Here is a 22,396-nt window from a genome sequence, read left to right as displayed (position 1 = left end):
ATTAATACATGTCCGCTCCGGAGAGCGAGGCAACCGTGGCGCGATATATCGGCGCGAACATTTCGAGCAAGAAAGTACGCGAACGCGGTAAAATCATTATTCCACCGGCTGCAGTCGTTAATTACGTTTACATTGGATATAAGTCAATGCGCGTGAGTCTCTCTCTCTCTTTCTTATTCTGCTAAATTCGAGGACAACTGTGACGGCGTTACGTGAGTATTGTTCCAAGTGCTCGCAAGCGACCGATACTGCGTGCGCGTCATTGCGAATATCTCGCGGTTAACAGCGCGAACGGCGGAGCTGACGAAATATACGCATATATGGCTCATACATCGCAGTCATCGCGCGCTTTACGAGACGATTCATCGAGTCACAATACATTTTATACCGGTCGCTTATACGGAGCACTGCACCACGCCGCGCGGTGCCCTTATGTCGTGCTACAAAAGAATCGCGGCCCTATTGTAAACAAAGAGGGGGGAGAACCGCGGAAACCGCGACCGAACGTCTCGCTACGGAGTAACGTCAGTTGATCGCGGAGGCACTCGAGAATTAATTTTCGTCTTAAATTCTCAATTCAATCTCCACCGTGGGATTCGTTGTATTTATCTCATTAATAGTTTTAAAGTTTCGGAAACAACAAACCGTACTTTTTCCCCCAATTTTTCCGCGAATTTTCTGGGATTCTCACCTTCCTTACGGAGATAATTAAATGTGACAGGTTTCGGCCGTGAATTTCTCTAAACGAATTTTTGTACCCTTTTGTACCCCTTTTTTTGGAATCCTAATAAAATGTATACAGTTTTCTCAGACAACCATCCAATTACCGTTTAATATTAATGCATTCTCATTAGTTGTAACAATACTGCGTAGGAAATTAACAAGAACTTGATAGTTTTGTTTAGTAGTTGAAGCAGTTTTCCTGATAAAAGTATGTGCAGGTACCTGCCCAGATTATAAATATATTTTATCAATTGAATAGTTTTCTTTCGTCCGTTTATTGTTATGTTTTCGTTCGGTAAATGAGTTCAGATTTTACGTATCTTTTATGCGCAGTAACTGCAAGAAAAACGTTACATCTTAATTGGGATCTCAAGTAATTTCCTCTTCAGTTACTAGTCAGAAGTTAATACCTGTCCAGTAAAATTGATTTAAAAAATGCCTAAGGAATTTCTACCTGGCGACAGAAATCTAACCGGAAAAATGGAAAAATGGGTTTTTTCGGAAATTTAACACTAAAATTTTACTATCATCGCGGCTGTTTAATTTTTCGACATTTACTCGTTAATTCTCGTAATGATCCTATAATTCGTCGTCCTATAATTAGTTATTATTCGCGAATTAATCACCCTGCATTTTTCTTGAAATCGCCAGCTTTACGAGTTCGCAGTTTTCATGATTTTTTGGACATTTTAAGGCGTCGACGTTGTGAGACATAAATTGGAGGCGCAGTCTTTAATTACACGGCCGACCGTTGCATCGAGAGGCTGCGTGCACGCAAGTTGCACACGTGCGAGAGGTGCGTGCATAAACGAGACACGAGTCGAATCGACTGCTCTCTGCCCTTCGTTCGCTAGTTTGCATTTGACAGGGCCACGCCAAGGACAGCGGTTGCAAATGCACGAACATAACGCGACGTTGTGCACAGTGCCGATCAAAGTCGATGTTTTCGTGGTGCGCCGAAATACTCGGGGAAGGAAACGCGAATATACCACGAGAAACGCGAACTAGAAATTATTTCGCGTCCGCCGCAACGGCGGATTTAAAACTGTCGCAGCCTGAACTGATGAGGTGAATCACACGTTTAATTCCTCGTTAACTCTCACCGCCAATGACGAGGATCCTCGTCATTTTGAACATTGCCGCGAAAATACATTTTCTTGTCAAGAAATGTTTTGTTATATCAGAGCTTCTAAGTGATTTTATCACTGAAGCAAAATATAACCAGGAGTTTTTAGCTATGTTGAACACGATTTTTGAGTCCGATTTACGAAATGTTGTCTCAGAAAAAAGATACGACTGTCAGAAGAGAATATTTCGAATTTTCGGATATTCTCGTCATGGGATATTTTTGTTACATTAAAGTTTTACAATGAATTAAATATAATATTTAGATAGTTTCATAAACTTCTACATTTATTGCAAACTAACGTCAAATTTCAATTAAAATTAACTGTATTAGCCGCCATTTTGGGTTTATGACAAATATTTTTTTTGTAATTTGCCTTGAAATTGGTGATGAACGTCATCAAAAAGCCCTTATATAAACTTTCCTTAATTTTTGGGAACTTTTTGGCATTTCAGCACCTGTCGAGAAAAATCATGTGGCAGTAGAAGGATTAAATAATAAACATTAATAAAGTGTCTACAAAGTGTCTATAAAATGTCTACAAATTTCGACAAAGTGTCTATAAAGAGATGTTGAAACATCCTTTTAAGATAGCGCATGGCGCCTCGTAACGTTGTAGCTTGTAGACTTAACTCGGTTTACGCTATAGACAGTTATTAATGTACTGATAACACTGTCGTCGATATATCGACATCATTAATTATGTAATCGTAATACGCCCAATGGCGCGATACACTGATAAACAGACAAGCGTGTACCATTCAGGTAAAGGTATGAAAAACGGTAAATACATGCAAATAAAAGACGACGACACTGACTCTCCGCGTCGCATTCTCGTTTAGCATTAAATGCGCGGCTATTCCTAAACTTTGCCGGGACCAGCACATATATACATATATTCCGCGTATAAGCGGAGGCGGTACATTAGATAGCCGCATTTAGCGCTAAATGTCTGGGCGAGAACGCTGACCGTGGCGTTGACTCGTAACTGCAACGTCTTGAGGGAGCGCGTGCTTTTCACTTTGCGGCCGCAAGAGGTAAGCTCTCTCTTTCTCTCTTTCGACGCCTCTCTAACGAACTAATATATCTGGCATCCGCTTCGAAAATATGCCAAAGCAGATCGAAGATATCCTTCAGAAGCGGATGCACGTATCAACGGCCATGAAGTTAATAAGAAAGTTAGCAATGGGAATTGTCTATCGGCATTCCAAGCCACGGTACTGGCGCCTATCCGGAATCTATATCGCGATATCATAACATTAGTAAAAGCTGTATTCATGACAATAGGAAAAAGAGCTTACGAAAAAAATGGAAACACGACGTCGTTCACGTCGGGAAGTTTATGTTTTACGTAGGAGTAACTTGAAACTTCCCACACGGATGTTGTGTGTACGGTGACAATGTGACTACTGAACGACTCTATTCTCTGATGCAAATTATATTACACCGGAAGAAAAAAAGTGCTAGATTCAGGTGAATGATCACACTCCAATGTTCCTTAGCGCATTTTTACTGGGATTCGGTAAATCTTACTTGGATCGAGTAAATATTTTACTTGGATAATTTACTTGGAAAATATTTCATTGGGATTAAGTAAATTTTACTTGGATCGAGTAAATACTTCACTTGGATAATTGGAAAATATTTTACTTGAATCAAGTAAATGTTATTTGATCCAAGTGAAAATTCGCTAATGAGTATTGGAATAATTATTTATTTAAATCTAGCACTTTTTTCCATGTAATATAATTTGCGTCAGAGAATAGAGTCATTCAGTGTTACATTGTTACTACATACACACACACACACAATATACGCGTGGAAGAGATTTCTACGTGACACAAACTTCCCGACGTAAACACGCCAGATGTTTGCACTTTTTTCTGTGTATTTTCCAACATTCATATATTTGATACATTCGGAAAATCTCTCATCTCTATCCGATCTTTACTGAAACTCTATCTTTCGACGCTATTCCGAGTGAATCTACCTCGAGATAATTTTCCCGTTATCAAGAAATAAAACTGATTCGTTTATCTTCAACAAATGGAGACTCGTGGATTCGACAGTGGTGCTCCGCTCTAGCTGACTCAATCTTTACAATCGCAAGCACCGTGATACAGCCATCGAAGATCCGCATGAGCACCCCGAAATTGCGACCGCAAAGGCTTGAGAAACGGTGGAAAACGGACGTTTCGGATAACTCACCTCGATAAGGTGCCCTTGAGCAGAGGATTCCTCTCGTCATAATATCCGCCGGGCGAAGGCATCTTCAAGTAATCCAAACAATCGGCACGTGGCACTGGTCACTGACACTACGGCACTGCATCACTGCATTCGGTCGCGTGATCCGTGTTAGCTCTCTCCATTCACCGCGCCGGCAGCCGCGATCAAGCCTGGCGGTTACGCGCGCGACGCATCGTTCCGCACGGCCGCTGTCCGGCGACAACAGCAAACGATAACGAGAAGAAGACGGCGCATATCGCGTGACGCTCGCCTTTTGCGAACGACTTTGTGAACTCTGCGCTTGCCGAAATCGCGATTCACTCACCGTTTCGAAGACTTGAGGTCCAAGTCCGGTCTAGAAATGGCTTTGCGAAAAGGTACGCGCTTTAAAGAGTACCCGAGAGTCTTTTTTTTCCTTCGTGATGTCTTATCGTTCTACTTCCACCGTAAGACGCCTCCTTGCTCTCTCCTTCGCACCGGAGATCTCTGCGACTATCTGATGTCTATCTTGTATTCTCTCGGCGCTCCTCCGGTTCTCAGATAAGCGCGCATTTTAAAGGGCATTCACGCGTTCGCGTATCTTTTTTTTTTTCTTCTCGAACCTTCGAACGCCTTAACTCTCTCTCTCTTTCTCTCTCTCTGTGTTAAAATCCACCTTTCTCAACCGCGTGACTTCGTTCGACGTCTATTCTATTCTTCTCTCCGCGCGGTTTAAAGCGCGTGCTTTCAAGAGAACAAGGCGCACGTACGATACAGAGAGATAGTCCCCGTGTCTTTGTCTTCGTTGCCGATGCCTTATCTGTTTTTCACTTCGAGTTCTCTCTCCGTTTTTTCTTATCGATGTACCCGTTACACCTCGATACTCCTCTTATTATTCTCTCCTCCGCCTTTCGTATCGACGTTTTCCTTATTCTTCGATAAGTCATCCACCGCAACGTTCTGCCACTNCCCCCCCCCCCCCCTTGAATCACGGCGATTAGCGCGCGCTTTGAGTGCTTTCTTCGCGAATTTCACGAATTATCGCGCGAGTTAACGCCTCTTCAAGACGAGAGTCTCTCGCGAGAGTGTGTGCGCACGCGCGACGAGATCGACACTCGCGAGCGTACGCGCAATTAACATCCGTTAAGCAGCCGCGCGACTCCGCTCTCCGGTTTCACTCGGCGGTTCGTAAACAACAACGCTCGATCGTCGCGGCGTGATTCGCGCGATCAGTTACAGCTATTACAAGGAAACTCCGTTATAACAGGTGCGTACGTTGCGCGACGTACGGCGCGACCTTACCACCGTAAACAAACTCGCCGCGAAGGACACATACGCGCGTCCACACACACACGCATATGGCGATCCGATTCCAGGCTCGCTCGGGTCGACTGCAATCGCGAAGTTTCGCCGGGCGTCGAGACCAGATGATGTTCGCCACCGGTTGACTGATCAACTGCACGCGAACACGCGTGCGCAACTCCACAGTGTTGTCCCCCTTCTCTCCCGTCGCTCTCTCTCTTTCTCTCTTTCTCTCTCCGTCCCGCGATCACCAGATGTGGCGTCGCGACGGTAGCGTCGCTTTGTCGGCAGCGAAAGCGGCGTCGTCGTCGGCTGCCCGCTTGTCCTTCACCTGCGGACAGAATTGCACTTCTCAGGGCGATTTCCTTCAACGTGCACACGTGCGCACACGTGCACCATCTGGCCGCGAGGCTGCGACTGGTCGCGTCGACACGTGCGATCGCCGCTACCAAACATGGCCGCCTGTCAACTCCCCCCCCCCGCTCTCCTTCCACCCGCTCCGCTCGTCACACAGCAGCAGCAGAAGACGCACGCGGCTTCTCGATTCGCGAAACTGTCGCGCCGAGTTGCGCCAACGCGATGTTAAAACGGTCCCCGCGTTGTCCGCCGTCGTCGATGATACGCGCTTTCCGCGTGTTTTCGCCGTCGGCACGTAACGCGTCGTCGATGATACCGCGCGAAATCTGTTACGATTCAACGCCGCCGAAATCGCGCGCGACTAGGAGTCGCGCGAGTGAAAGTGCGCCGAGTGCAGCCCGAGAGTCTCGCTCTAGTCCGACCTCCCCCTCTCTCTCTCTCTGTTCGTCCGACTGACTCTGTCTTTCTTTCCGCTTCTCTCGCTCGCTCGCTCCCTCCCACCCACCGCCCGGCGTCGCAAGTCCGCGCGCGCGAAGGCTGCTGTTGACGTAAACAAACGGAATATTCCCGCTGGAGCGTCTCGCCGCGCGCGCGAAAGTAAAGGCCTATTTAGCGAATCGGCTCTTCCTCCGGCGCATCAGACTCGCACGATATCGCGCCGTTGCAACAGCAATCGCGTCTCATTTACACGAGCCGTAAATAAGATCTTCTTTATATCGTTGGAGATGTATTTTCATCCGAATTGGGATGTTCGAACTGACATTCACACAGTACAGTCTCAAACAGAAACAAATGCCTAAGAGATGTCTTACAGGCATCTAAAAGGCGTTCTATTTTTTTTTAGATATTTTTCGGAGGTCTTCAAGGGGTCTTTTACAAATTTGTTCTATCTGGTCGGTCGGTCGGTCGGTCACAGAACGGTTGCAACAGTTTTTTCATTACGTGTTTCGAAACACACAAAAATACGACGAACTTATGATTTACGAACATGCGCAGTCGATGGTCAAACAGTTGTCAAAATTACATATACACGTATAATTTTGATATATATATATATATATTTAATTTTGACAGCTGTCCGACCATCCACTGCGCATATTCGTGAATCATAGGTTCTCTTCGTCGTATTTTTTGTGTGTTCTGAAGTATGTAAGAAAAATATTGTTGCAACCGTCCTGTGACCGAATGCACGCAGTAAGAAATATTTTGCGCTTGTGTTAATATTGGTCATTGTTAACATTTTTGTGTTAAATTCTTAACACACCCGTGTGCTAATTTAACGTATCACGTTTATATTATCGCAATATTTTGTGTTGAGTAAATATTCAACATGTATAAGTGTTAAAACAACATACTTTAGTATGTTATTTTAACATATTATGGATATTAATTTTGTGTTTATTTTCGACATAATATTTGTGCGTTACTTTTCAACATATTCACCTTGTGTTAAATTAACACAAAAATTTGTGTCGACCATTTGGGACATATGAAATGTGTTGAATTGGACACAGAATTTTTTATTGTGTAAAATAAAAAAGAGAAGCCAGAAACTCTTAACAGCTGCTGTTTGATACATCCGTATCAAGCATGTTGCTGGATTAAAAACAGGTTCATCGGAGCCTTCGGGACTAATTGCAGCGATATATTAACGTAAAACCACGAACCAAGAAATCCTGCCGTTTTCTGGCTTTATTTATCGCCATATTGAAACTTCTCGAATGCTATTTCTGCCATGTCGTTATAAACGGCTGGAAATCTGAAAGATCTATGGTATTCTACAGAATCTAGTAGATCCGCAGTGCCGATGAAACAACGACGATCGCGAAACGCTCCGTGAATATAGCAAATCGCAAGTCGAAATGCGAGCGTACCCGACGATTCTTACCGTGCTCGGGATTTCTCCGAAAGCAGACACACTCGAGTGCATTCCTTTTAGAAAATGCTTTCCGCCGCCGGCAAGCAGTAGACTCTAAGAAGCGACATCTAACGCCATTGCTCGGCCCTAATGGCTTCCAACAATCCTATTGTCGATCGAGAATCTGGAAACGGTTGATCATCTCACATGCGCGCATCGAACTACCGGCGGACTGAAGGAACGCCCGCGTTCCTCCGCGCAGCGGAACAGGTGAGCACGCGCGCGGTTTATTTATAAAAGCGCGAGAAAGCACAGAGAGACGGAAAGGACGCGAGGTTAGCCGACCCGCCGTCTTCGTAAACTGTGAAACCGTTGCGCGTTCACGAAGGTCACGTGCCGAACGTTCGAGAATGCGATTGGCCGCGCCGAATGGCTCCAAGATGGCGCGTCCACCGAATGCGTACCTACCGAGCGCGCATTACTACGTCAGTCGACGGACGAATTTTCTCGCACTCCCTGCGACGATTTTTTTTCTCTTTTTTTTTCGAGAAGCGCACGAATCATTGTCACTGCGATTGTCGCGGCGTTGTCGCGCGTGGAATGTTCGTGGAAGGTTGCGCGATTTTCAACGCCGTCCGATCGGCCGCTTTATCCTGAATTACGATATTGCGAGAAGTAAACGTTGCACGGAGCTGAGCCGGCATCTCGCCATAACGAATCGCGATAAAACGGCGCGCGCGCGTGCGACGTCGCTTGTTTATCTTAATGTTCGCACGATAAAGGAACGCGCGTAAACAAGGCGAGCGAGCGCGCGATGAGGTAATCTCAACACTGTGGCGGATTCCAAGTTCGGTCGGCCGATTATAGACCGCCGTTATCTCGACACGCAATATTATCTACTTGCAGCCGAAATAGAGAGACGTAGCGCGACGAACACGTAGGGCGAGCGGCATCCTACCATCCTGTAAAAATCGAACATACATCATCGGGCCATTATCGGCCGAGGCTACCTGAACACAACTTGTACGCACACGTTACACCAGATCGGCGAAGGAATCTTCGCGTTGCGACACTTCGTGTCATAAGACGTAATTATTCCTTTCTCCCACAGCTTCTACCGCCTCGTCTCTCTCTCTCTCTCTCCCTGTCTCTCTATGCACTTTCACCGCGCCAGGAGGAGCACAGAGCGTGCTCGAATTAACCGCTCACGTTATGCTGAGAGTCCGGCGATAAACTTTAATCCCGACGAACGGTTCCCGTGTTCGGCTGGCTTCTTCCATCGACGAAGACGGATGTTACGTAGAATGTGACGCGCAGAGGTGAAAGCATGCAAAGAAAGAGGGATTTAAAGGTAAATTATTGGTGAGTTTTCAGCACTACACAATCGAACATCTTCCGGCATCGACCGGAGTTCGATTATCGGCTACAAAGCGCGAAAATCGAACCTGCACAAATTTCGTGATAAATTGTTAAACGCATTTCACATGTCCCAAATGGCGCACTCAAATTTTTGTGTTAATTTAAACAACAAAATGAATATGTTAAAAAGTAACATAAATATTATATGTCAAAAATTAACACAAAGTTAATACGTTAATCGACAATGAGGTATTAAAATGTATTATTTTAACACTTACACATGTTGAATATCGACACTGCACAGAGTTTTGGAATAACATAAACACAATATGTTAAATTAACATACGGATATGTTAAAAATTTAACATCAATCTTAACAAGGATCGATTTTAATGCAAATATATAAATTATTTTTTACTATGTATTTGAAATTCGTAAATTTGGATAACTTTCTAGTAGTTCAAAATTACACAGTAAAAAACATTTTGTACTTGTGTCAAAATCGGTTCATGTTAAAATTTTTGTATTAAACTTTTACCATATTTATAATTAATTTAATATATGCGTAAGTGTTAAAATTACATATTTTATATTTCAATTGTCAATTAACGTAGAAAATAAGGTAGTATTATAACCCTCATTTGCATTTTGTACAATAACTTCGTTATTAATTAACATTTTAAGTTGAAATTTTAATGATTATATTGTTGTTTAATGGATTTTATACTTAAAGTTTTGAAATATTTATTACATCAAACGTTATTTATAAAAATGTGGCGACACTGCATAATGAAATGCAGAGAAACAAAAGTGGTAATGTGACTCCTACTAAAAAATTTAAAAAAATTAATTTTTTATTCAAGAAAACACGAAATGTTTCGTCACAAAATTATATATTTATTCAAAATAAGATCTTAGAAGAAATAACAATAAATATAACCATGAATTTTTAATGTAGATATTAACTAACTTGTCAGAAGTACAGTAGTACGTACAGAAGTGAAACAGTGAACTGTAGATTAGCAGTAGAGCTACAATCAACTTATCGAATAACTACTTCGACATGAGAACTTCAAAAAAGTTTTATAAATATTCTTAAGAAGAATGTTAACTGTTAATTAGCAAAATATCATGCTATTATTTAATTTTGCATAACTCGAAATGTGTACCCGAATAAAATGTTAAATAATAAACGAAACACTCAAGTATATATATATTTGTGTGATGATATACTTCCAAGTTTAAGAAGAATAGGAAAGTATCTAATTAAATGCTAAAATGTAACTTGGAAACATTTCAAATATGTTTCGAAAGTAAAATTGCGTTATAATTAATTAAGGGGCCGTAACATGTATAAATGTCATCTTCTCCTCTATAAATTTTGTATTAATTTTTGACATAATATTTGTGTTATTAATATATTCACTTATTAATATATTCACTTATTAAAATATTCACTCAGTATTAAATTAATGCAAAAATTTGATTGGGCCGTTCGGGACTGTAAAATGTATTAAATTTAACATAAAATGTTTTATTTTGTGAGTTTGGTTGAATCTATCTGACAATGGACAATCAAACGCATTTTATTTGAAGGAAACTGAATTTCTGGTTATAAGAATCGAATTTTGCTCATGAGAAAGAAATTTTCATTCCTTCAACTAAAACGCGTTTACTTGTCTATCGTCAGGTAGACCCAATCAAACTTACTTTTCAGCGTAGAATCACTTGGAAAAAGACGAAAGACACGAACGTAAAACTTGTCCAAATTCAGTGTTTGTCAAATGCTGTCTAACTGACAATTTTCCAACGGCCAATAATCGTGCATCTTACACGTTTGCGGAAAAGAATCCGGCAGCACACGCATAAATTGGTCGAACGCTCGTCCGAGAGATCTGTGCGAAATACGCGCAATTTGCGGCGTGGAGGAAAAAAAGAATAAACGTACCAAAAGCGGGACACTCACGGAGATACGCGAGAAACGAGAGCACTGAGAATTACGTCGCAGTAATCGCGCGGCGGGAAAACACGCGACCGAGCGAACACAGCGAGCGCGAGATCCTTTTACGAGCCGGCGCACATAATACACACACATACACGTATCCACAAACACACACACATATCACAGGCAATTCTCACCGGCCAGCCAAAGTCGAAAGTATCCGGCATCGCAAGGGCAAACGACCTACTCGTCGAGTCGCTGACATTTTCGAGCGATTTGTTAAACAGCGAACCGGCGCTTCGCGCTCGCTTCTCTCCCACCCCTCCTGTTTTTCCTCTCTTTCTCTCTGGTCTTCGCGATTAAACGCGATTCAAAACGATGCGAGTCTATTGACGGTGTGCAACTCGAGCGCCGTCGCCGCCGATCGGGTACCCTATTTTCCCCGGCCGCGCGCCGCTGTTATTTTCACCGAGCGTTAATGGTAAACCCCGCGCGCGTTTGCGTAATGCATTGTCGTGGAAGAAGCGATCACTGGATTACGGCGAGACCACTATTCGCGATCGTGGTTTTTCCAAGCGCACAGTGCTTCTGCGCAGTAAACTCGTACAAGGGTATTCGATGTTTATTTTTTTTTTCCTATGCCAAGGCCGTGAATTTAATATAGCATGTCGCCTTAAGCGTGCACGGAAAACTAATATTCCAAATATCAGAATATCGAGTCCAAGGCTCGAAGATCGAAACAAGTATATTATGTTACGTTATATCGAAGATAAAAGTAATCTTTTATTTTCTCTTTCTCTTTTAACATTCTAAGCGTCCTTACCCCTCTTGTAGAAGCGTAGTCGATTAGAATTACACGTAAACACGATTTTCTCGATTGAATTTATAGTTTAAAGTTTCGGAAAAATCTGTCATTTTCTCATTTTTTTCCACGGATTTTTCAGAGTTTCTTACTTTCATTTACGGAAAAAAGTAAATATAGCAAGTTTTAACTAAACTCACGGGAATTTTTTTAAATTTAACGAATTTCAGTTTCTCTTGGGAGAGAGACTGAAGAACTTCGCGGAAAAATTGAGAAAAAACGGATTTTAGCACGAAATTTCAAAACTATAATTAAATTTTTCCTTTGTTGTCTTATGTTGCAAAAAAATACGATTAATTCATAGAAAAGAAGGTAGTATTACGGCCCTTGTAAATATTATGGCCTCTCTTAATATTTCCACTATTAGGTAACAAATTCTAAATGTACGTTACGCAGTGCTAATATACTAGTACACAGTAACTGGCATTTGCATCAACGCTTTTTTTTACTTCTGAGCGTTACGAAACGTTTTCAAAGTACATTTTAGCATCTAATTATACATACTTCCTATTTCTTTTTGAACTTGAACGTATTATATATATATTTGAGTGCTTTGTTCGTTACTTAACATTTAATTCGGCTGCACACATTCCGAGTTATGCAAAGTTTAACAATAGCGTGACATTTTGCTAATGTAGCCCCCTAAGAGTGCTGATAATACGACCTCTTTTTCGTCTATATCGATCTCTATATCGAAGTAATTATTCAATAAGTCGATTCTAATCTATATTTCACTACTGTACTTCTGTCTGCACTTCACTGCTATCTTTTCGACAGATGGTATCTTCTGACAAGTAGGTCAGTATTTACATTAAAAAATTACGGTTATATTCATTGTTATTCTCTCTAAGAATTTAATTTGCATACATGTACATTTGGCAACGCTCTCTTATTTTAAGCAAAATCAATTTTTTTTTCAAATTAACAACTGAAATCTATTTTAGTTGGGGACCATATTACCAACTCTGTTTCTCTTCAACTCATTATTGCCATATTTTTATAAATAACGCCATAAATTATGAAATAAATATTTCATAACTTTCAGCCTAGAATCGATTGAACATGTTAACGAATATAATCGTTCAGTTCTCAATTAAAAATGTTGATTATTGACCAAGTTATTGTAAAAAAATATAAATGAAAGATCATAATACCATCTTTTCCTCTACAAGTGTGTGAAAATGTGTATATACGCATTCCTGTGCCCTATAAACAGATAAATTAAATGCTATAATGTATATCGGCGTTTTTCGCTCATAATTTACATATCTCGTTCCATATGTTAGACCTTCACTAGTTGCGTAAACGAAAACTGGAAGAGGGTAAAGAGAAAGAGTCGCAGGCGACGTTAAATACTCGCTGGAAAATCAGTACCGTAAGCGTTCCACTTCTCTCTCTCTCTCTCTCTCTCTTTCTCTTTCTTTCTTTCTTTCTCTTCGCCCCCTCTCTCTTAAAAGAAAACCGCTCCGGAATTCACGTCTTGGAATGCACGACGACGACGACGACGACGACGAGACCCCCGCTTAGCGCGAACGCAACTTGTCCACCTAACCGATTTCCCCACCGCGGGACGTTGATTTTTCCTTGACATCCGTGCAACCATAATTCAATATCGCTTGCGTATTATCGATAATCATTCAGCAATTGCAGTTAGTAATTATAAATATTCCCCAATTTACCAATATGTCTCTATATCATCAATAATTTAACAATTAAATCCTATAATTTATTAATTACCGCGTATTATTCGCGAAAATTGTCATCCAATATCGCAGATATCGCGAAAGGAATATTTTATAATCGGAGTATTAGTTCTTCACCCTCCTCCCCCCACCCTCCTAAGCTTTCTAGTCGACGGAAACTCGAAGGAAACGTCCCAAGCTGTTTCCGAATCGCGCTCGAATTTGCTCGCGCAAGGCGCACAATGTATCGCACATCGCGATTGAAATCGTTCGGCCGGAAAGGGTTAATCTCCGGGGAGGGATGCCCGAGTCGAGGTGAATTTTCTGCTCCCTATTACTCCGAGCAAAGAGAGAGAGAGAGAGAGAGAGAGAGATCCGACCAGACATCGACTTGACGTCGCCATCGTAATCCTGTCCACGCTATTTCCCCCACAACCAGCTTCGCACCTCTCTCTCTCTCTCTCTCTCGCCTCTTCCCCGAGATCTCTCCTCATCGACCGATACTCCGCACGAACGCGCGTTTCCCCTGCCCCGTGGCCTCCCCCGTCCACCTCCACGACGCGGGCGTAGCTACACCGCGGTGAGCTATTGTAGACATGATCAACACTTTGCGCTTACGAGAAACGACGAAGTTGTCGCACGGATAACAGGATACTTCCGTCGCGCCGAAGAGGACGAGATTATTCCGTTATATATTTCCGCGCGATCGAAAGTCGAAGGTGACGGCCGGGATATTGACGGTACCGCCGATACCGAGATTCCGCGTAGACAAATGCCACCGTCGCATAGCCAAGTCGCTACATCGCCGTCGTCGTCGGCGCGAACGGGATTTCCGAAGTCCCCCGCTTGTGCGTGTCGCTTGAGCGAAACGTGCCTCCGTCTCGCATTGACGGACATGCGGGCCGTGCTCCGTTTTCTCGACGAACGACGCTACGGAGGATAAACGCCGCGGCGAAGAAGATACGCACACCGGGTGTACGCGAGAGCCGCGACCTTCCGATCCGCGATGTGCGATTTTTTTCGATATCATTATCAGCAAACGAAATGACACGAGCGCAGCACGACTGTTGCGACAGCGCGTCGCCTTGATCCGCCGTTTCCGCGTCGAACGATGCGGGTTAAACGTCATCGTACGAATTGATACGGCGAAGCTCAGATCGATTGTGTACTTAAACGACCGCTCCTCCCCTCCCCCCCTTTCTCGGCGATTACAGGCCATCGATGGATTATTATCGTCGCGCGACGGCTGATCGCGAAATTTCCACGAACTTTTAAACGGTTAATCCGCGCATTGGAAAAAGGATTTGGTAACAAGATTTGGTGGATATTTGCCGGCCAAGTATTTGATTACTGCAATAAAATAATTTGATTCCATGTACTGTATATGCGATACCGTAGTTCCGTGTATTTAATATATTTAGTACACGGAACTAAATTGTTTGGTTGCGGTAATTAAATACCTGGTCGACGAATATTCGTCAAAGGACTTCAGCGGAATCCTTGTGGAAAATGGTTTTCGGCTAAATTTTCGGAAACTGCGCTATATGACGGTTTTTGGTGTTTACATGAAAAGTGTCAATGGGCGCGAAGTCGGAAAAATGATAGTTTTTGAGTTACAGCCGCACGAAATTGGCGTTTCTGTGCATTCGGCAGCACACTGAAGAAATAGTTTTGACTGAAACTTACAGTAACCAAATCATTCAGTTGCATGGTATGTGTAACTAAATTATTGGATTAGTATGACTAAATGATTGAGTCACGTGCACACCGTGCACCGTGAATGATTTGGTTACTGTAACGCATTAAGAACCATCATATAGCCACAGTTTCAGAGAGAATTTAGCCGCGAAAGCCGTTTTCCGTAAAAGGATTCCGCGGGGTCCTTTTTTCACGCTTATTAATCCTTTTTTCCGCGCGCGTTTCCATGGACGGCTCTCGGTGTAATTCTCGGTTCCGTCGGAAACGCCGTGCCGTCTAGAAAGTAACGCTCCACATCGACGACCTTGTTCCTAGGATCTACATGTGCCGCGATCGGCCCCAGCTCGACGGCGTATCCGCGACGATCGGCCACTTTCGGGTTTCCGAGATAACCGCGCCGACGGCCAGTCGCAGCTGTCAGCTGTCGACGAGGCCGCCGTCCGGAGGTGTTCCTTTCGACACGGCCCAGAAGAACGTGTATGTGTGCGCGCAGGAATTAATATCGCTACAATGTCGACGTGGTTTGCGCGGAATTTAGACGAGCGAAGAAACTGACCGGTCAGTCCCGGTCTGCAATAGGTGTTTTAAGCCTCAAGAAATTGACCAATCACGGTCGAGTGTGAGGAGAACAATCGACTGCGATCGCTCAATTTCTCAAGGCTTAAAACACACTATCGCAGACCGGGATTCACTTGTGTTCGTGTGCGAATTTCACTCGCCGCGATTTCGGTATCTCCGACAATTTCGGTTGCGGATGTTTAGAAAAAAAAAAAAAACACGATTTTTCTACGTTCATTCGCGAAGAGACAAGCGCGCGGAGAAACGTGCGGATCGCGCAAAAGCTCCGTCCTCGCGGATCGAAAGCGGACGTGTGATCGTCTGCGAGCTGAGCTTCCGATGGCACCCGAGGAAGAGCGTCGCGACGGTGATCACCTTTCGCGTGCCACTGGCACCGAAATCCCGTATTCAGGGAAATTATTACGCCGCTCTCGATCCTCGCCGCGACACGATACGCGAAACCGAATACCGTTCCTCCTGTTGGAAATACCTCTCTCTCTCTCTCTCTCTCTTTCCCTCTCCTCGCACGCGCCGCCTCCCCTTTGAACGATCGCGCTTGATATCGCCGTATCGATCGATGACACCCGGGATGACAGTCGCACGTGGTAAGGTAAAGTCCTCCAGGTTGCACGTGTGCACTCGCGTTCGTCACGATAACGGCACGGCCGATGTGCGCGCGCACTCCCCCGTGAGAGAGAGAGAGCGTGTGAGTACGAGCGCGTTGTACGCGCGTTACGTGTGTGCGTTGCGCGGGTGTGTGGGTGAGCGAGGACGCCGTAAAAACAACCGTGATAAGACGGCGCGTGCACAGTCGCGGCTGGACTGATCGTGGGGGTCGAGCCACAGGTGTCATCAGACGTGGTGAGCGCGCTCCCCTTTCCCTGCGCGAGCGATGCCGCCCCGCTCGGCACCGCCACGTCCCCACCATATCAGTGTATCTGTCTCTCTTTCTCTCGCGCGGCGTAACACGTACAGATTGGCGAAGGCGGTTTTGTCGCGTTCTCGCCGCCGAGGACACGCGCGCGCGTGCGTAAGTGCGAAACTGGGGATGACTGTCGGCTATCCCCCCGACTGCCCGAAAGTATCGATACGTCTTCCGCGAGACGGATACGTAGTGCCGTAGGAACGAGAGTGTGAGGGAAAAGTTGCGACGCGATGCAGATGGATTTGCATTGCCTCGGTGTGGACACACGGTAAGAAATTTTCGGTTAAATTTGACTTATTTTACGTGTCCCGTGAGATGGCTCGATCAGATTTTCGTGTTAATTTTCTACAAGGTGAGTGTGTTGAAAAAGTAACACAAATATTGTCAAAAATTAACACAGAATTAATACGTTAAGTGTGTTATTTCACAATGTACACACGTTGAATATCGACGCACCAAATGTTGAGATAACATAAACACAATATGTTATAAATTAACACACGAATATATGTGAAAAATTTAACACAAAACTTTTAACACGAGTACAAAATGCTTTTTATTGTATACAAAAGGAGACGATGAGGTAAAATGTCGCTAATATTCCAAAATTAATATTTTATTTAAGATACAATGCCCTTCTTCCATAATATATCTATATGCGATTGTAGTCCGTATAGTACATATAAAGTTAAAGCATAGAAGTTTACGTAAGTCTAAGTAAGTCTAAAACATTACGTGGGTGACGGTGTAATTACAGAAATGCATGGGAACAATAACACGCGGCTTTAGAAAGGAGACAGAGAAAGAGCGGAAGAAAAAGAGATATCCCTTCGTAATTCAAATAGATATTTATTCAAAAAACCATGTGTATTCGTGACAAAAACATATAACGCCTGTTATTGACGTAACGCACATGACGTACACTCTCATTCATTCGCTCGCACTTTCACACTAATTTCTCCCACTTGTTATTAATTATAATCTGCTTCTCTCTTCTCTCCGTTTTAGTAAACTTAACATTTACTAATTATATGCATATTTCCTTCTTCTTCAATGTCTGTTGTAAGATTATTTAATATTTGTTTTCTCCTTCTATCTTCGCCCATGTTTGGATTCGCAACTCGTACGCATACAATGTACCATTGTGTAATGTAATTATTATTTAACTGTTGATTGTGTACGTCTAATTACATGTTTTCGTATGTGATATGGCGCCATGCCACTTTTATTTCGGCTATACGTTACGCAATTTCCCACACGCTTACAAATTCGAGACCTCGTCGAGCGAACAGCACGATTTTCCATCTGACTTCGTGAAAAATATCTCTTTATCACGGTCAAACATCCAGATAAATTAGATAGATTCGGTGCATGTAGCCTTCTTCGTACGGTAAATTCTCATGCACCTTGCATCGCGACGCCATTTGCGTTGCTTCATCCGCGACAGGACTTTGCTTCGCTCTCGCGTTTACGATATATCGACAGATACATCCCTCCTTCTTCCCAAGACACTACAATTCACGCAAAACAACTGGACATAAAATCAACTCTTTTTCTTTTTTATCTACAAGTGAAAAAAATGATTTACAGATTAACAACAATTTAGAAGAAAGTCCCACGCGTCTGCTACGATTGCGGACAAACCCATCTGCAAAATACACCCCGCAATTCATTAAACTCTGAAAATTCAATGTCTACGCAATATCTCTTCGAGGAGAATTCGCTTAAAAACAACAAACAACGATCGGGAAGTTTATTTCAAGCGCGACGATGATGACACCGCGTCGTTCTCTCTGTGAAATTTCGGCCGGCGAAGGCCGACAATAATGCCTTCCATTCGAGGATCGTCGACGCGACGATCCTCCGACATTCTCCCCGACGCGTCGAACAGGAAAACTCGTGTGCTTTACTCGACCGCGGGTCTCCTCCGCAAAAGCCAACCCTTCAGCGGCTCTCCGGTCGCTCTCGACTTCGTGTCGCGTATCACCCGCGAGACTCGCACGACCATCATGGGAAAACGGAAACCGAAGCGCCCCCTCCGCTTCGTTTCCCTCGCCCGCTGAGGATCCTTCTTCGCGGCGAAGATCGTACAGCCGTGGCTTATATGAGAGAGCGCGCGCGCCCACCCCCGTGGTTAACCGTCTCGAGAACTGTCTCGTCGAAGTCGATGTCAAACACGCAACGCCTCCTCTTACGGAAACTGATTACCGTGTACTAACCAAATTACACTTATCATCCCAGAAGAAAGTGATCCGCGAGAATTAAACGTTCAGGTGGCAAATGATATTTCATTCGCTTTCGATTCACGACCTCGAGCCTCTTTTCTTTCCGAACGAATAGTCTGTAATCAAATGTAACGGATATCGTATCATAAGTATATTGTTTCTGCCCTTGCTGTATGTGACAAGATATCAGGTGTTCAAGAGATTATTAACAGTTATATATATATGTATATATATATATAGAATTTTTGTTATTACAAATTATAAATGACTCGTCGGATTCCGAGTATTTCGAAAGCGCAACGTATAATATACCAAACATTTGTTATTTAGTATATTAACTCTTTTATTACATTAAACCTGCGAGAGCAACCCTCTCACAGGTCTCATTTCCCACCTTGCTCCATCGCTAATTGTCCCACGTTACCAGTTGTCCCGTCATACAGCGTTTCGGCAAAACCGAGTCAATTCGACGAACCTATAGACTTTCGCATTTCTCTTCATTTTTGATATTTCACCTTTTACTAGTCTACATTTCGGACAACTCTACGACGATATTTCAATATATATAAGGATTATGCCGCACGGACGAATTCGATGACAGGAATGTACTGTCATGCGCTTTGCCGATGTATCTACAGAAAAAAAAGAGAACCGCCCTTCGCACTCTTCGCTCCTCCTATCCGCTAATGGATTAGAATTATTAGTCGCGAAAAATACAGTCAATTGTTTCTCGTTCGTTGTATGAAGTACCGGAGAAAAAAGGGAAAAGTAGTTGGAAACGAAAGTCAATCAAATGATCTCGGTTGATAGGATGAAAACCGATGGAGAAAAACCGATGATGAAGGTGCTCGTGGAAGGATCAGTTTCTTCGTAGTCACCCAATCGCTTCGATCGGACAATATTTCTAACGTATTGCCGGGGTTGCTTTGCCCGTGCCCGAATAAAACTTTATGATTGCACATAAAGTATACAGTGTGCTTATATATGTGTCCCGGTTTTATCATCATAACGTCGCCGTCGTCAAGTCAATCGCAGTCACTAAGGTGGTCTCAAACCGATACGGTGTGTACAAGTGTGTACGCGCGTGTGTGTGTGTATGTATGTGTGTGTTTGTGTGTGTTGTTCAACCGCCGCGGCTTTTAATGCATTCGCTTCCAATTCGGCGTGGAAAAGAAAGCCCTCCGCCGTTCAATCGGTATCGTAAGGCACATATATCTTCGACACGTCCCGAATCTCTCGATACCGAGCCGAAGGCTTGCGTCTCGCGCGATCGAAGTCGAGACGCGACTTTAGAGAGCTCTCGACCGTTAACTGAACTCGACGTTTATTTCTTCCGCTCGGGCGCACGAAGAGAAGCGTTCCTCTTTTTCTTTCTTCTTTTTTTCCTTTTCAGCGAACATACGCTCGGAGAATTAATCGCCGCCGGAAAGAAAAGGGAAAGGAATATTTCCTTATTATCAGAGTTCGACTAATTATCGCCCGTTCACCACTTCAAGATGGGAAACGTCAGAGGGGGTGTGTGTGTGTGTGAAGCTAATGCTGATTTATTTCGCGCGTGTCCGCGCAACAACACTTTTCCATCCGGGCGCGCGACGACCGGACACTCGCATCTGTTCGATTTCATATCCCGTGTGTTCGACACTTCACTTAAAATATTCGCTCTCTGTTTCCCCGTAAGATCTCACGATGTACGCACAAATGTGGCGGCGTATATATTGCTAAGTCGCAACCAAACCGGGTATATCTCGTTAAAGCACGCGTTATGGTTCTCTCTCTCTCTCCGTCTCGGTCTCCTGCAGCGGCGGGAAACAACGCCAGGTATCGCAATAAATATGGTATAGCAGAAGCTCGATGACACCAAGGCATGCTGCGTTAGAACCTGGCCCTGATGTAAACGGCCGAGGCATCGTGTTCACCGTATCCGAGACGCTTGGCATGCTTGTACACTTCGTTGGCGGCGGCGGCCAGCGGTAGAGGCTGCTCCAGTTGGTCGCTCATACCTAAGGAGAGTCTCAGGTCCTTCTGCATATGTTGTAAGGGCAGTTGCGTCGGGAAGCCACCCTCGATTATCGCTGCGAAATAGAATATTAAGGGCGACGTTGATCAAGTATTCTTTAAATGCATTTCAAAGTTAACTATTAGAAGCCGGTTCTTCATCTTTCGGTTAACTAGTGATTTGTGAGGCTTAACCTGATGAAACTATGTTTTTCTATTAAAAGTTACCACTACAAAATTATCAGTTTAAGTTTAAACCACAAGTTAATTAGAAGATGACAAATCGGGGCTGAGTGATCTGATACGCTCTTTCCCTTTGGAAGATTCATCATCAAAATGATTAGAATCAATAATCGTCAGGATTATCATAATTGTTATTATCTCGATGTTACGAGTGATTAATTTACGTTTCTTTCCAGACCGACTGAAATAAACCGCAAACGCGACTGATGAATCGGTCTCTACCTTTGCCTTTGTCGAGAATCGCCGGACACGCTAAAGACGTCAGTTCCAAGACCTCCAAGACATCTTTCTGCTGAAGTCCAGCACGATCCGCTAGTGCCATACTCTCTGCCAGACCGGCCAAGGTCACACCGGCCATGAGTTGCAGGACAAGGTTCATCTTGGAAGCATTGCCGACTTCGCCGAGATAAAAGCTATTCTTGCCCATAGCCTCGAAACAAGACTGACACTCGTCGAATAATGACCGATCTCCAGCAGCGAGGATAACGAGGGTGCCTTCCTGAGCCTGCGTTTTGCTACCTTGCACTTGAGCTTCCAGGTAACGTCCCCCTTTGCCATTAATCGCCTCGGCGATGTCCTGAGACGTCTCCGCGTCTATACCCGTCATCTCGACGTAACTCTTTTCCGATGTTATTTCCGTCAGTACGCCGCAGTTGCCGAATACCATCTGGAAAACGTTTTCAGTTGGAAGCGTCGAAAGGACTCTGGCGTATGAAAAGGATCACGTGTCGGAGGACGGATATTATTCTCGAGAAATTTTAGTAGAATTTCGACAGCTTACGTCTTTGGCGGCTTGTGGATCGGCCACACAGGAGAAAGTGATATCAGCTGCCAGCACGACGTCTGATGGTGTCAGGCCTTGTTCTGCGCCCGCCTTTACGAAATCCGCACACTGCAACGCAAGCATGCAAGGTATGCAAATTAGCTTAATTCTGCTCATGTTTGTCAATTCTATGCTTACGATTGTAACGTACGTTTAATTATCAATCGTGTATACTCGATCGATCGAATAATCGTTCCTTCATTCGTGAGACTTTCTTTCAATCATTTATATTTCGCCATCTGCGATCTGAACTTCAGCGAAAAGCGGGGATCGCGCGAAACGAATATCATTTTATTTTATTTATTTATAACTCATTTAATTTAATTTAATAACGATACACGCTATACACGCGATAAAACGATCTTTGTGTTTATTCGCGTGAATAAAATCAGCAGAAAGCCATCGGAAATTGAACTCAACGAAATTATCGGAGTTCATTCGTTGCGACGAAACAAAAATTATGGCAGCTTCAATAATAACAGCGCTAACAATGTTTATATATATATATATATA

General features: G+C 43.7%; 2 protein-coding genes across 2 annotated transcripts in view; both read right to left on the bottom strand.

Annotated features, from left to right (window-relative positions):
• Positions 1-5,016, bottom strand: part of LOC106751209 (AF4/FMR2 family member 4-like) — a 262,250-nt gene extending 257,234 nt beyond the window's left edge. The window contains exon 1 of the mRNA XM_014632043.1: positions 4,058-5,016. Within this exon, the coding sequence (XP_014487529.1) occupies positions 4,058-4,119 (62 nt within the window). The 5' untranslated portion in view covers positions 4,120-5,016. The remainder of the gene's footprint in view (positions 1-4,057) is intronic.
• Positions 5,017-17,430: 12,414 nt separating this feature from the next.
• The window catches only part of LOC106751208 (putative oxidoreductase GLYR1 homolog), a 40,576-nt gene continuing 35,610 nt past the window's right edge, over positions 17,431-22,396 (bottom strand). The window contains exons 8-10 of the mRNA XM_014632041.1: positions 21,842-21,952; positions 21,283-21,727; positions 17,431-20,894 (exon numbers count right to left, since the gene is read on the bottom strand). Of these exons, the coding sequence (XP_014487527.1) occupies positions 20,695-20,894; positions 21,283-21,727; positions 21,842-21,952 (756 nt within the window). The 3' untranslated portion in view covers positions 17,431-20,694. The remainder of the gene's footprint in view (positions 20,895-21,282; positions 21,728-21,841; positions 21,953-22,396) is intronic.

This window comes from Dinoponera quadriceps, unplaced genomic scaffold (genome assembly GCF_001313825.1).
Source record: "Dinoponera quadriceps isolate SergipeBrazil2010 unplaced genomic scaffold, ASM131382v1 scaffold8544, whole genome shotgun sequence".
Classification (NCBI taxonomy): Eukaryota; Metazoa; Arthropoda; class Insecta; order Hymenoptera; family Formicidae; genus Dinoponera; species Dinoponera quadriceps.
The sequence above is the reverse complement of the archived record's forward strand: the minus strand, read 5'-3'. Positions and strand labels throughout refer to the sequence as shown.